This window comes from Sparus aurata, chromosome 19 (assembly GCF_900880675.1).
Source record: "Sparus aurata chromosome 19, fSpaAur1.1, whole genome shotgun sequence".
In the NCBI taxonomy this organism is placed as follows: domain Eukaryota; kingdom Metazoa; phylum Chordata; class Actinopteri; order Spariformes; family Sparidae; genus Sparus; species Sparus aurata.
The window spans coordinates 15,309,625-15,324,324 of record NC_044205.1 but is presented as its reverse complement, the minus strand read 5'-3'; the positions used below and the strand labels follow the sequence as shown (position 1 = coordinate 15,324,324).

General features: G+C 41.6%; 2 protein-coding genes across 2 annotated transcripts; one reads left to right on the top strand and one right to left on the bottom strand.

The window, feature by feature from the left end:
• Positions 1-2,285: 2,285 nt before the first annotated feature.
• Positions 2,286-10,614, top strand: hgd (homogentisate 1,2-dioxygenase). Its single transcript, XM_030398814.1, has 14 exons — positions 2,286-2,418; positions 3,646-3,717; positions 4,027-4,115; positions 4,216-4,321; positions 4,727-4,786; positions 4,881-4,972; positions 5,117-5,151; positions 5,272-5,351; positions 5,635-5,734; positions 6,980-7,104; positions 8,890-8,994; positions 9,438-9,564; positions 9,971-10,152; positions 10,262-10,614. The coding sequence occupies exons 1-14, from the start codon at positions 2,404-2,406 to the stop codon at positions 10,403-10,405; spliced, it is 1,332 nt and encodes a 443-aa protein (XP_030254674.1). The 5' UTR covers positions 2,286-2,403; the 3' UTR covers positions 10,406-10,614.
• An 804-nt stretch (positions 10,615-11,418) lies between these two features.
• ndufb4 (NADH:ubiquinone oxidoreductase subunit B4) lies at positions 11,419-14,403 on the bottom strand. Its single transcript, XM_030398815.1, has 3 exons — positions 14,178-14,403; positions 12,575-12,718; positions 11,419-11,570 (listed from the first exon to the last, which is right to left on the bottom strand). Exons 1-3 carry the CDS (start codon positions 14,352-14,354, stop codon positions 11,508-11,510), a joined length of 384 nt encoding a protein of 127 aa, XP_030254675.1. The 5' UTR covers positions 14,355-14,403; the 3' UTR covers positions 11,419-11,507.
• Between the last annotated feature and the right edge of the window lie 297 nt (positions 14,404-14,700).

Below are 14,700 nucleotides of genomic sequence, written 5' to 3'. Positions count from 1 at the left end.
CACCCTGACTGGCTGCCAGCGGGGGGCCCGGGCCTGACTGCACGCCTCGCCGGAGAACAGTTACTTCTGCCGCGGCGAGTTTATTTGCGCCTCGCTATGAGAATTGCCATCATTTACCCTTTCCCAACACCTCCCAAAAAGAAAAGAAATAGACAAGAGGGGAAGCGAGGCAAGGATGAGAGAGGGGAAATTGATTCTTTTTGATACATGCTGCACGGGGGACATTAGGTACCCCTCGTTTGACCATCTATTTCGAGAAATGAACTGAATAAATTTTGCGTAAAGTAATGTATAGGCCTTTTCCGAGGCCTTTTGCTGTTGTTCATGTCGAGAATGAATTGCTCGCTGCAGCATACAGAGGTTATCCGCTGTATTATGCTGGTTTTAACAGAAGTCAATTAATTATGCAGCTGTACAGGAATGATAACTCACTTTAAATAAAACAGTAACTCAGCGTGAGTTAAACATGATAAAATTAAGGGCAACTTGATGAACCAGCGGAGCAGTAAATGCAGAGAGATGGCGGCCACGGCGCTCAGACTGGTGGCATGTTCGACTCCACGGCAGAGTAAACATTTCACTTTGCTGTCAGCGTTGGGGAAACTAACAAAGTACATTTATTTAAGTACTATATTTACATACTTATTCAAGGTACTTCCACTTTGCTTTAGTATTTCCATTTTATGCAGCTGTATTCTCCTACATAGCAGAGTTATATACTCTACCTTTTACTCCACAGCTCTAACAGCTTCATTTACTTTTCTAGATAACAATTTTTCATACCTTTACTGTTCAATAAAAACATGCATCTCCAAATTTGTTGAGTTTTCTTTCTTCATTCTCCTGCTTCTCAAAGGTCCACGGTGTAGGATTTATGGGCAGATATTTAATGTAATTCATACCTTAATAATGTTTTCATTAGTGTATGATCACATGAAACTAAGAATTATTATGTTTTCATTACCTTAGAATGAACCATTTCACAACCGGATCTGTGTAGCGGCCCGATCTTGCATAGCCAAGCACGTCGTGAACAGCAAGGTATGGCAACACCACTTGGACAAATCATGTGCAGAGCTGCAGCAAAACCAGACACTCGATGTAGTTATAATCATGATTACGTTTTTCATGTTTTCAGTAGGGAAACTAAACCTTAAATGCTACCTTGCGCATTGTTTTAGCTAACTCCCTGTCTTTTTTTTTGCAGCTAGCAATCCCCTCCATCCTCTGTTCGTCACCACACTTTGCACGACTGCTTTATTGCTTTTCGAGTTGGCTCTTTCTTTCAACTCATAACATTGTTATGATGTGATGACTATTGCTTGTGGTCAGCACCTACTGTCTGATAAATTCTTACAGACCTGGGATGAGTATTTACAACAGAGGTGTTGCACTCAGAAACTGTGGGGGGCACCAAATCGCACAAGATGACAATTTCTACATAATGTTGCTTTAATAAAAACATCAGAAATAGTTGTGACACCCTATCAGGGACCATTTCTCTGCAGAATTGTCACTACTATTAGATTCTAAATCCTGAAGTAACATTCTGAATGCGGGAATTTTCCTTGCAGTGGAGTCATTTCACAGTGTGGTACATTTAGTTCAGTGAAGGATCTGAATACTTCATCCACCCCTGGTCCACAGAGGAAGTGCTCGAGTCAAGAAAATAATGGTCTCGCAAATTTCTGGAGCTTTAACTGCAGAATGTACTTTGCAAATCTTTTTGTCTGGAGGTTTGTTTTTGCAGGACGTGAAGATGTGCACGACACCGTTGTTTACACAAGCAGTTCCATATGAGGTCACAGCCATTTGAACAAGATTAAAGTCACTATAACAGACTAATGCTGTCTGTTACACCATCGTTTATAGGCTGCCATTTTTCCTTACTTCATTATAGCCTAAATATCTGTACTTTTTCTACTACTAGTTATAGTTGGTTTGCGATACTCAAGCATCCCTTCAAAAGCATTTGGCTAAAAGGTCATGTCAGGATTACAGCTGTATGTCACCCTAGAAACCATAAACTGAGTAATAGCCTGTCCTTCCCTAAGTAACTGTATGAAATATGCCCCGTTTGTTACCTGTGTGTTGCTCTCAAAGCTTTTAGACTAAGTTCTTGTTTGTCTTGGCAGTGGCTGGTCCTTGTTTGCGCACATTTTGGCCATCTGACCCATCCTCTCCGCTTTGCATGAGACCCTGGCACTGTTGCGTCACGGAGTCAAGGCCTAATTAAAACCAGATTGAGAAAGAGAATAAATCCAACCCCCTTTTTTTCCTCCCAGTTCATAAAGCGGCATGCATGCGACTGGGCAGCGGATTTCGGTCGAGGAGAATGCGTAAAGAGTCCGGACAGCTGCAGGTTAATCTGTAACCACTGAGACCCTTTGAACGGCTTTAACGATGGCTGGACTCAAGGTAAGGCGGCGATGGCTTTATCCAACACTATATTGTTAGATATGTTCATTCTCTGATTGTTATGATCTGCGTTTCTGCCAAGCCCTAAAAGTTTCAGATGAATGTAAAGTAGTGAACGTTTGCATGGATGAAAAAAGGATAAAGTTCAGGAATAGATCATTTACATCTTGGGGCAGAAAGGCGCAAAGTTAAACTGTGCATGGAGCCATCATTAACTCTAACACAAGCAGACAGGCTGACTGATAGGAGGCGTTGCCGGCGACCAATCAGAACGCTGCATTCAGCAGCTGCCCAGATGCGGTCTGAGAAGTTTCTACAGCTTCACAAAACAACGATATTTAGGTGTGAAGTCCTCATTACGACATCATTTTTGAAACATTTTACATTGGTGTATTTTAAAGCAAACATCAATCCCATTTGATATTACTTAATTTCACTGTTGTTCATAATCGTGGGAATGTCCATATATCTATAACCTAAAGCATAGGGACTAGTGGAGGTAAGCCAGCTATTTGGCAAAAGCTTCGCCAAGCAGAATTTTAAGAATGAACGTGATTTAATGACTTACTTTGACTGACAGTTCGTGCGTTTTCTTTGTTTGACTTAGTTTCAAGAGTCTTTGCTGCTCTGACACTAAAAACGTCCCACTGAATTGAATTAAATCCGACTTTACATAACAATTCCTCGTGAGGCATAACAAACTGGAGCCTCAAAAAACGCTTTTACGCACGCACAGACGCGCATGGACGCGCACATATGGAAGCCATCCATGCTCGTGAGCGCGCTTTTTGCAGACTAACAGTGACTCAGCAACATTTCTTCACGTCGTGTCAAGTTTGTGTTTGTCTATGCAGACACGGCTGCTGGTGATCAGCGCCAGTGCAGACGGATGGGAGAATGATATTGCTGTCATAATTGAAATATTGACCAAAACGTACTGTGCGCAATTAGTCTGCGACGCAATAACACAAAAGTAATGGATGCCTGCGAGGGGGGGAAATTTGGCACAACAGCAGTTTGTTTTATCATAGATCTAATGTGAATCAATATGACGACAATTAACCAAAAGACAAGCCTTAATGACAAGCCTTCAAATTTAATTATAACCAGCATGAACACATTTATCCTGCATTACAATGAAGCCGCGTGGTGTTTACATGTGCTTTCATTTATTTTTTTACTTTAACTTGGCTTAATGTGAGCGCTGGATGTCTCTGTCTCTGTCAGTACCTGAGCGGTTTTGGGAATGAGCTCTCTTCTGAGGACCCCCGCTGTCCAGGAGCTTTACCTGAGGGACAGGTAACACAAAAAAACACACACTGGGGTCATTTTAGCATTTATTCATACTAATATTTATTCACTTTTTTCTGTTTTCGCTTTACAATACAAGTACACAAACATGTGAGTAGTTACTGAGGAGGGAATCAGTAATGACTTGGTAGTGAATGAATCGTTAATGAGTAATTCCTCAATAAGTGAGATTTGAGGATATATGGCAACAGACTGAGAGCAAATATTTTAATGAATCATTAGGAAATGATTAGTTTATCAGTATCTGTGAAAATCATCACTATTGCACCTTTAACATCCAGTATTATGTCTCTACAGAACAGTCCTCAGGTCTGTCCCTATGGCCTCTATGCTGAACAGCTCTCCGGCTCTGCCTTCACCTGCCCGCGTCCGGCCAATAAGAGGAGGTATTCGCTTGTTGCTGACGTTCAAATCATCTCACCTATCACCATAAAACCAAACGGAGCTATGACAAAAAATAATTACTTAACCTTTTTCCTTCTCCAGCTGGTTCTACCGCATATTGCCATCTGTCAAACATAAGCCCTTTACTGCAGTACCCAGTGGAAACCTAACAGAGAACTGGAACGAAGTGGAGCCTGACCCGAACCAGGTATGTGAAGGCTCAAAAGGAAGAGCTCATTTCATCTTCACCTCGAGTGGACAGACTGGGAATCTTCTTAGAGCCCCTGAAAAGTTGTGTTCACAGTTTGAATGTCTATATCTTTAAAGGTGCAACATGTAACCACGTGTCGAATTCATATTTTAGCTCCACTCTGATTGGTGCACAGAGCTGACATCATCTTTTTCCAACTGGGTTCCGCCAGATAAATACCAGTTAAAAAATCAGATGTACAGAAACCACAAGTGTTTTAACTCTGGCTAAAAAAATGATGTGTTCATGTAGGATCTTATTGCTCATGATAGGGAGATCATTTTAAACATATATATGTATTCCTTAAGTCTCCTCCTGTATATCGTGCATATGTAGATTCTGACTCTGAGTTCTCTCTCACAGCTGCGATGGCTGCCATTCACCATCCCCAAATCTACAGAGAAGAAAGTGGACTTTGTGGCTGTGAGTTGAACTCGTCGTTTTCTGTTTTCTGTTTTCTGTTTGATTTTTTGGTTATAGATTCTCAGTTTGCTGATTGGGATTTTGTATGTTGCAGGGCCTGCATACCGTTTGTGGTGCTGGAGACGCCAAGTCCCGCAACGGCATCGGCATCCACATGTACACCTGCAACACCTCCATGGTTGACAGGTGTGTACGTATTTGTGTGCAAATGTGTCCCATCACGTAACAAACAGATGCATTTTCACATATCAAACGGCTACAGAATCCTTGGTTACGCTTTGACGCTCATTTCCAAGTTGACTCAGTTTTTTTTTTTTTCTCTCGTTCCAGGTGCTTCAACAACTCAGATGGAGACTTTCTGATTGGTGAGGAAAAGGGCTGTTGATGTTTTCACTGTCGTCTATCACAAGAACAATGATAGCTCAATCCCCAGTCCTTATTCTCCCTCAGATTTTCTTTTCTCTTTGTTCTGTTTTCCTCTCTAGTCCCCCAGCAGGGCGAGATCTTGATCACCACAGAGTTTGGGAAAATGATGGTCGAGCCGAACGAGATCTGTGTCATCCAGGTGAGGTCTATCTTTTTCATCTTCCCAGTTTTCATGCAGAAATCTACCGGTGTGTCTGCCCTCACACCCCATTTACCATATTTAGAAAGTCGTAGTTTGGTACTGTCACAAAAGTGCCCTTGAAATTAAATGACAGGGAAAAAGGGTCTGAGCTACAGAGCGCCTGACCACCGGGCCTTTCAGCACACGTGTTAGTCCGTGAACCCTTAAGTATATCACACTTTTGAATCAGCACTAGCATGAAATTTCCCTTCACAGCCATTTTTTTGTGTGTTTTGTCCAGCAAGGGATGCGCTTCAGTGTGGATGTGTTTGGAGAAACCAGAGGCTACATACTGGAGGTCTATGGAGCCCATTTTGAACTCCCCGACCTGGGACCCATAGGTGCATTCATCCCTCCTTGAAATCTGCACATCAACCGCTTCATGTCTGTTTCTTATAACTGCCTTAATTCTTTTGCACCTTCTCCTGCCAAGTCCGAGCAGTTGCAGTTCACATGTCTTGGTGGAGTACCACTGCCTATGTGAAATAAGACATATAAAGCCTTTTGTGACTCCAAAGGAAGCTGCATTTAATCTGACAAATCCCTCCAGTGATGTCACTCGGTGGCTACTTTGCACTGTGGGTAATGTAGGCGACAGGTTTGAATAGGAAGACGAATATGTGGAATAAAGACGGTGATGTCTCTGGTTCTGATATCTCGATTTTGATCATTTCTGTTGAAACTTTCTGTGATGAGTCCAACAGTGTTATAAGACTGCTTTTCAAAAACCGGCACCTACATTACCCACAATACAACTTAGCCACTGAGCGGAGGCAATTTATCAGATAACATGCAGCTTCTTCTGGAACCACAAAAGGCTTTATACTACTTTTTTAATTATGCAGGAAGACTCCTGATCTGTGAAAACACTGTGATGTGTAAAATTGTTGGAGTTACTCTTTGAATGGATTGCCAGACATTTATTATCTCAAGTGGATGAGTCCTAATGACATTAGTGATCTCCTGACTTTTCCTTTAGTATCACCATGAAGTTCACATTTGTTGTTGTTCATAAAGTGTCTCAACAACTGTTGGATGGATTGTCGTGAAATTTGGCAAAGTATTCATGTTCCCATCGGGATGAACCGTAATAACAGTTATTCATGTCTTATCTTTAGGTAAAAAGTCCAGTTTAACCAGGGCTATATTGGTTTCTGACCACATAGCAACAAAACGAATGGCATTCCCATTCACCTCAGCAGTTATTTCTTTTGCGTTAATTAGCAAATGTTACCACAGAAACACGCTGAACTCCAATAATGTTAGCATGTTAGCACTATGAGTTTATAACTATTGCTAATATTCAGCTCTTGTCCCTAGTCAGGCTTTGAAATGTACGTTTTAATGAAAACATACAACTGTCAATTGTTAGTATCATAAAACCACAACACACAATAGATATGGAAATACACAATAAAATACACATACCACACTGCGTCAATACATGTTATCATGCCGATGTTAGCATTAGGCTTAAAGTACTGTGCAAAGAGTCACAGAGCAGCTAACATGGCTGTATACTGTTATGCAGATTTTGATGTTTTTGTGTATGTGTATTTGTATGACTATGTTTGTGTGTTTCCCAGGAGCCAATGGTCTTGCCAACCCAAGAGACTTCCTGTGTCCAGTTGCTTGGTACGAGGATCGTAAAGTAGCCACAGGTTACACCGTCATCAACAAGTACCAAGGAAAGCTCTTTGCCTGCCAACAGGTGATGTTTTTTTTGTTATATTTAGTTTTCTGTGGGTCAGTACACTGACACGTACACAGACACCGTATGACAGGAGCCAACACATATGGCGTTCTTGCCCTATTACCCTATTTAGGTATGTGTTCGCTTCAGTTGACTCCATTGAATCGCAACAATGCCTAACAGGAAATGGTCCAAGTGAAGCATATGATCCATTAGCTGCTGCTGCCGATTGAATTGCCATCCCTGATGATTTAATATCAAAGTGTTGGCTGTTATCCGTTCAGCAGGTTTCCGCCTCGACTCCCTTATGAGTCTTAATCACTCATAATTAGTTAAGACATTCAGGAGTTACAGGCAGTGTACCTGTGAAGCTTTGCTTTGTAGGAAAAAACCTTTCCCAAGTTAAGCATTAATTTCACCGTATTTCACTCAGGGAATGATCCTGCCCCTCCTGAAATGTCCTGTTGGGCGCATAATTGGATCGACACATAATGTCTGACAGGAGGTTTTTTACCTAGACGGGGAGGAGGTGGGAGGAAAGGTTTCGCAGGGGCGGGGGTTGGAGGGTTGTAACCGTGGAAACCGTGTCAAACCACACTGTTATTATTCATCTGAGGAAGTACCCAAGGGCAAGAAAGTGTCTTTTTTGTAGCGAAACAAACATTTTTCTATCTCTCTTGCTGCCTCTGCTTGTGTATCAGCCCCCTGTTATGGGCTGGGTGTCAGAGGTGGAGGCTCCTGTCTGCACCTGACACTCTTTTTCCTGGTGTCCACCCTTCCCAGAGCCAGGAGGGCGAGGCTACGGGGCTAAGAAAATAGGGTGGGGGTTGGGGGGGAGACGCGGGCCTCATCTCAGGGAAGATGCTGCTGCTCCCGTCTGGTCCTGCTGTTTTGTTCCCCCGCAGAGCGCTGAAATTGCTCAAATTAACTTATTATTTGCTTGACTGGGCCAATATGTTTGTGTTTTGTGTGCATGTGTGTGCAAGCGCTTGCTCTCCACCACTTTCCCCTTCATTTTAATCGAATGTAGTGGAGTTACCACAGACGAATGTCCAAGAGATTACCTGCACTGGGTTTCCCAAAGACCCCATTTGTAGTGTAACCACTGCAAATTGCGTGTGTGGCGTAGGCCCTTTTTGTAAGTGTTTATTAGTTATGTAATGTGTGTGAATTCACTTAAAGACATGTCTGTGTATGCATATGTGTCTGTGAGGTCCAACTACTGGTGTGTATTAGCTGGAAGTGTACGCGAGCATGTGTGTGAGGAGCACGCGGGTCACTCAGGAGGCAGCTCGAGTTGTAATGAACTATATTGATTTTAGAGCTGCTGTTGAATGTCTTTTTCGCTCTGACATTATCAGAACAGAGAAACTATATAAAATTGCTGTGGTTTTAACAATCAAGATAAAGAAATATCTCTGCACACACTGTTACCGCCGCTCCCCCCCCCATAACTACGCCGCCACGAGCGTCAAAATGCTCAAAGTTTGGGAAAGTTTGATTGTGAAGCCAATTACCCCATAATACCTGGAGCCTCGTTTCACAAAGAACAGGGGGAATGAAAGAAGGCGAAAAGAATGAAAGAAGCACACCCTCCTTCACAATCAACCCTTGTCATTATGACAAGTTTTTTTTTTTTTTTTCCCTCTCTTTATGTCAAGAAGTACTCTCTCTGGGAATTTAAGATTACAAAGACATTATTCATTATTCCTTTTTCCCTGTGAAAAGCTCAATTTAAAGTCTTTTGTGTTTGCTGCTGGGGTAGACTCGGCTCATTTGTTTCATTTTGTGCTCTGAACGCAGGATTTCTCTCCGTTCAATGTGGTGGCTTGGCATGGGAACTACACACCGTACAAATACAACCTGAAGAACTTCATGGTTATCAACTGTGTGGCCTTCGACCATGCGGTGAGAATTCAAGGACACAGACGCACACCAGTATTATACAGTACTTTACAATGTTTTTGCCTTTCTGCCTTTAAAGGGGCATTGTGTGGTTTTGAAAAAGAAAGTCAGAATTAAGGTCATAATACAAACTCTTTTCCATAACCGGATAAACAAGCTGTTCTCAGAGGGAATTAAGGTCCCCAGAACACTGTTTGAAGCTAGAGAGGTGGCAGGGTCCGCCACATATAAACAAAGGAAAACAAACGGTGTTGTCCTTTAAGGTCAGTTTTTCTATTCAGTTTATTCAGACATGAAAACAAAGAGAGTTTGTGTATTTAGTGTGTTTAGGCATAAAAACAATCAGTCAATGACAATCTTTCTCTTCGACATTGTGCACCTTTAAGTGAATTAACCCCAGCTCTCAGCCTTAAGTCATGTATTCTTGATGTCTGATCTTTCTCTAGGATCCGTCTATCTTTACCGTGCTGACTGCCAAATCCACCCGACCAGGTGTGGCCATTGCCGACTTTGTCATCTTCCCCCCTCGGTGGGGTGTTGCCGACCACACCTTCCGTCCTCCGTACTATCATCGTAAGACCATGATAACATATTACATGCCCTCCTCTAACTTAATTTGTTCACATTTTGCGAAATTAGAAGACCTAAAAGGCAGAAACAATGAATTTTTGAGAGCCTGGTTGTTAAGAAAAGGCTGAAATTTGATCCTAACATGTCAAATTCTGTCTAGTGAGGTTAGTTTTAGTCTATCATGGAGTGAAACAGGCTGACCAGAAGCTGACATGTCCATTTCCCCCTAACCAGTGTCAAGACAGTGGGAGATAACAGTCCACCTGTTGTATGACTCCTTCCAACTGAGGCAGCAGCACAGCACCTTTTGTCTGTTTTCACCACAGACCTATAAGGCCATCTAGTTGTACTGAGTACAACTGCACCCATTACAGTGCTGTGTTACGGCTCCTCCTGCTTGTCTCTTTAGGTAACTGCATGAGTGAATTCATGGGTCTGATCCACGGCCACTACGAAGCCAAAGAGGAGGGCTTCCAGCCTGGAGGGGCCAGTCTCCACAGCATGATGACCCCACACGGCCCGGACGCCGAGTGCTTCGAGAAGAACAGCACGGCTGAGCTCAAACCTGAGAGGGTGGCTGAGGGAACCATGGTAAAAAAAAATAAAAAATGACTTCAGCTTCACCTTATAAAAAGCTGGAAAGGAAACCATCTTGATGCTATAACTGATTATATCCGTGACATGCCTTTGTTTCCTTCAGGCCTTCATGTTTGAGTCGTCCTTCAGTATGGCAGTGACCAAGTGGGGTCTACAAACGTGCCAGAGACTTGACAAGAGCTACTACCAGTGCTGGGAACCTCTCCGCAGCCACTTCAATCCCAACTGGAAGCCCAGCAAACCGTAGTAAAACAGTATGAAACAGATAAAGATAAAACATTGTAATTTCCCTCTATTGAATGTAACTACCATCAGTCCATCAATCCAATGTCTGTGGCTTTCATTCTTTGTGTTTTGTATGATCAGGTCTGCTTGGGGAAATTAAAGAAGAATTAAGCTATGTAACAGATTTGCTGTTTATCATGTTCCAAATTAAAATAACATCCAGGCAACATATATGGTTTCTGTACATTCAAATGTATATACATGGAAACTGATGAGCAATTAGGAGTGGCCTTTCTAACAGGTTTGGCTGATAAAAAAGGGCTGGTGTGATCCAACTTTAAACAGATATTTCATTAGTCAGTGTCATTTCAGTGGCCATGTGTGAGCAGATTGTAACGTGAAATGAAAAGAGACTGTGGAGGACTTGGGTCCGATTTTCTGTGACAATTTCTGTGACTTTTAGCTTGTTTTCGACTGCTAACAGACCAACATTATTTAACTGTAGTTTAGAAATGGAGTCCGCTAACTTCAACAAATGACAGGTTTCAACACAGATCATCCCAGGCTCCTTTAAATGGAGTTTGAGCAGCAGTAGCCTGGTTCTACATGTTAGATAGAGCTGCGTTGGTAAGTCAATCAAAAGAAAATTGCCAACTATTTTCACAACTGATTATTAATTTCAGTCACATCAAACTTTTGCTGGTTCAAGCTTCTTAAATGTAAAGATTTGCTGCTATTCTTTGTCCGTTATGATACTAAATGAAAAGTCTTAGGGTTTTCTGCTGGTAGTTGGACAAAAGAAGCAATTAGAAGACATTACATTGGGTTCTAGTTAACTCTGATGAGCATTTTTGACAATTGTTTGACATTTAATCGACTGAACCAGTAAACATGAAAATAATTGTCAAGTTAAACAGTAATGAAAATGATCAGTCTCAGCTATAATGTGAACTGTGCACACACTGACTACACCTTTGACAATAGGTTGTTTTACCATCATTCACACTTCTACCTCATCAATCAAAACCACATGACTGTTTTTGACAATATCATTTTATTTGGATAATAATAATTCCAAGAACTAGCATCATTAGAACATAAAGGAGATTTTTGTACATCTGAGCTCACGATGACAGACTGAACTTGCGATCTAGAGTTCCAGCCTTGATCTGTGCCTCCTTCCTATCCTGTAAAACAGACGACAAACAGATGATGGGTTAGTGCAGGTTCCATGGCAACAAAGTCACATCACATCCCTCTTGACCTTCAAGACATTTTCTCAACTGCATGCTTTATGAGTGAGTGTTTTATGATTTTCAAGCAGTTTTTTTTCCTCCCAGAATGAAGAGGGAGACATGATAGCCCAGCAGTGTGACAATTGTACCAAATTCCCTCTGGATTATTCTGTTGGTGAGGATTTAGAGGGTGAATCTCCATGACAATGGGGAGGAAAATGAAAGCAGGCAGCATTTCAAGTGAGGCATTCATTTCGAATGGAACTGTGACAAAAAAGGAAAACCAGATCAACTGCACACCTACATACAAGGGAATAATGACTCCCAATCTTCCAGTAAATAGCTTTTCAGATATCTATGATGCCATTCATGACCAAGCGTCACATTTCGGGACTATTTTACGCAAAAATATTCTTTGAAATGGCATCGTAATTGTACTGCAGTAGCTAATAAAACATTATTAGAGCTGTAACATAAGTAAAATTACCCCATGTGTTCTTACCGCCAATACTGTGTTTACATTAAGTAAAATCATTGATGTTTTGACCACAGTTTGGCAATAAAACAGTGAATAGATGCAATGAAAAGAAGACAACAGGAGAGATTGGGAATACAACTTAGATACCTACAACACAATGATACTCATTGAGGCAACAGAATTTAACCTGCAACACTATGCAGCATATATTATTGTTTTTTTTTTGCCAGTTTTTGTTTAAACTGTTTTAATTCTTTTCTGTCGGTCTTGCTCTACAAAGATTAAAGAAGTTCTCTGACTGAACTGTGATCAACAGATGTTCCCATGCTTTGTATAAATATAAACATTATCTGATGTATCTATAGTACATAGATAACACATGGTGTAGTTATTGAACTTTCTTCTTTAGGAGCCACACGTTTTTATTCATTAACACTAATAATCAAGCAAAAAGAGGTCAGCTTGTCTAATTTCATACCCTGTCTGTCTTGAAGATGTAATAGAGGCCAAAGAGAGGCACAACTCCAAACAGCAGACCCACGAGAGATGTCTTGAATGTTGGCTTGAAGTATAAGTAGGGGTTGGCGCGTGCGTGCACCCAGCGTGTCAGGGCAGGGTCTTCCTGTAAAGACAGAAGTATACTATTACATTTCAGTTTCGCCTTGTATAAACTGAATCTTTGCAGATGGAAAGAATTTACGCAATTATGTCAACAAAGACATCGAGAGTAAAAAGAAAATAGTGTGTTGCCAACTCAAGTATATATATTGGGTGAAAAACTACTGAAAAACTGCAGAAACTACTAGTAGCAATATTAGTAAAAATTTATATTAGCTTCTTTGGTTACAGGGTCCTGGTATTGTGCATTTTTGCTCATTGTCATGACTTAGTGAAATACTTATAAAACAATATTATCGCTAATGCAACACCTATGCTTTTCTCACCAGGACAAGTCAGAACTTTTGTCACCGAAAAGGCCAGCATGCACAGAACAGACATAAGAAGCAGTAGCAGAACTACACAACACGAAACAATATTAAGTAACCTATCGTGCAAACAAAACTCTCTAGTGTTTTCAAGTATGATTGTTGACACCGCTGTCGCAAAGACAACTTGATCACTTTCTGTTTTCACTCAGTGTCACATTTACCAACAGCAAAGGATGAAACGTGAGTTTAGCCATTCATTTAGTCTATAATGGAGACCTGAAAGCAGAGTAAAGTCATGCCATGCTCCTAACCACTGTCTTCATTTTCCAGGGAGATGTATGCCCAGTGGCAGAACAAAATAGCTTCCTAAAATAAAGGTTTATTCCGCTGATGGTGTTGTTACATTATTGACAATATGTTATGCAAACATTCACTTGATAATTATATATTAATAAAAAAAACTGTCTGTAGCCAGTTTAAGTACATAGGTTCGTATCAAATGTGGCAACTGTATGTTAGTGTTACCTGAGAATTTTTTTATTCTGATGTATTATTCTGTATCCTTTGTGAATATCAATTATGAGTGGAGTCAGTTTAGTTTCTGGGTTGAAAGGGACTAGTATGTAACAAATATCTCACAGGATATTCATTTTGTTTAAAGCAGTCATGTAATTAGAGTGCATTGACTCAAACTCTGGCCAACAATGTAGCACTTCCTACATTCATGGACTTTGTGAAAATTCTCTCAGAAAACACCTTTTTGAAAACAAAATATTGAACTGAGCTACAAGTCGTCATAGTAAAGGTAGGAATAGGGCATTTATGTCTTAGTGAAAGCCTCCCAATCGCTCTGACAGTACTTTGCTCAAACATCAACATCAGGGACCGACCTTCCTCTCGAGTTAGCAAGCTAATGGGACACACTGTCGTTTTGACAAAGATAAAACCTTCCTGACAACATTAGTGCCACCCAGCCCCACTTGCACACGCAAAACACATGCACCAGTATGCGGCACTTAATAATGCATTTTTATACTTCAGTAAAATTGGGCTCGTGTGACTTATGTGCCCTGGCATGCTAGCTGTTAGCGTTAGCAAGTAGCCTGAGCCATTTTCAAGGGTGACATTGCTAGCTAGCAGTTAGCCACTTACAATGAGCGCTTTTCTGTGCGGGTTGTTGAGCTGTGTCTGATACTGCATCTTTAGGCTCGCTCGGATTGCTGCCCTGTCCTCTTCCGCACGTCGGTACTCCTTCGAGAGATTGAAATACTCATTTGGGTCCAGTGTTTTTGGCCGACTGGCCAAGGGCGCTTCTCGGTAGTCCGCCATGACTGCTTGGTGACGGATGAAACGCGAACTGGTGAAATCTCGCGTTGAACGGACTTATCGTCGCCATAGCAACATCAAGCGACATCAAACTTTCCCTCGCTTGATGTGTCAGACAGAACATGAGCGCTGCTGATAAAAAAATGGAAAAGTACGAGAGTGACGATGACTTTCAGTATGAAGAAGTATCTCTCGGAGATAACTGGAGTTTGACAGAAGGTGAAGAAGATTTGGAGGCGACGGTGAGAGCCATCCAGAGCCGGGCAAAGCCAAGCGCTGCTCCCGGAGCCGACGCAACAACACACCGACCTGAGGCCGTGGATGACTTTTTACGCAACTTTCTCCTCCA

Excerpts from the sequence above, each read along its gene's own strand:
- hgd (XM_030398814.1), top strand. Across the intron at positions 3,718-4,026 it reads GAGCTTTACCTGAGGGACAG|AACAGTCCTCAGGTCTGTCC; the intron begins GTAACACAAAAA and ends ATGTCTCTACAG. Across the intron at positions 7,105-8,889 it reads AGCTCTTTGCCTGCCAACAG|GATTTCTCTCCGTTCAATGT; the intron begins GTGATGTTTTTT and ends CTCTGAACGCAG.
- ndufb4 (XM_030398815.1), bottom strand. The coding sequence starts at position 14,354 with ATGGCGGACTACCGAGAAGCGCCCTTGGCCAGTCGGCCAAAAACACTG. Across the intron at positions 12,719-14,177 it reads CGCACAGAAAAGCGCTCATT|GAAGACCCTGCCCTGACACG; the intron begins GTAAGTGGCTAA and ends CTGTCTTTACAG. Across the intron at positions 11,571-12,574 it reads ACATCTTCAAGACAGACAGG|GATAGGAAGGAGGCACAGAT; the intron begins GTATGAAATTAG and ends TCTGTTTTACAG.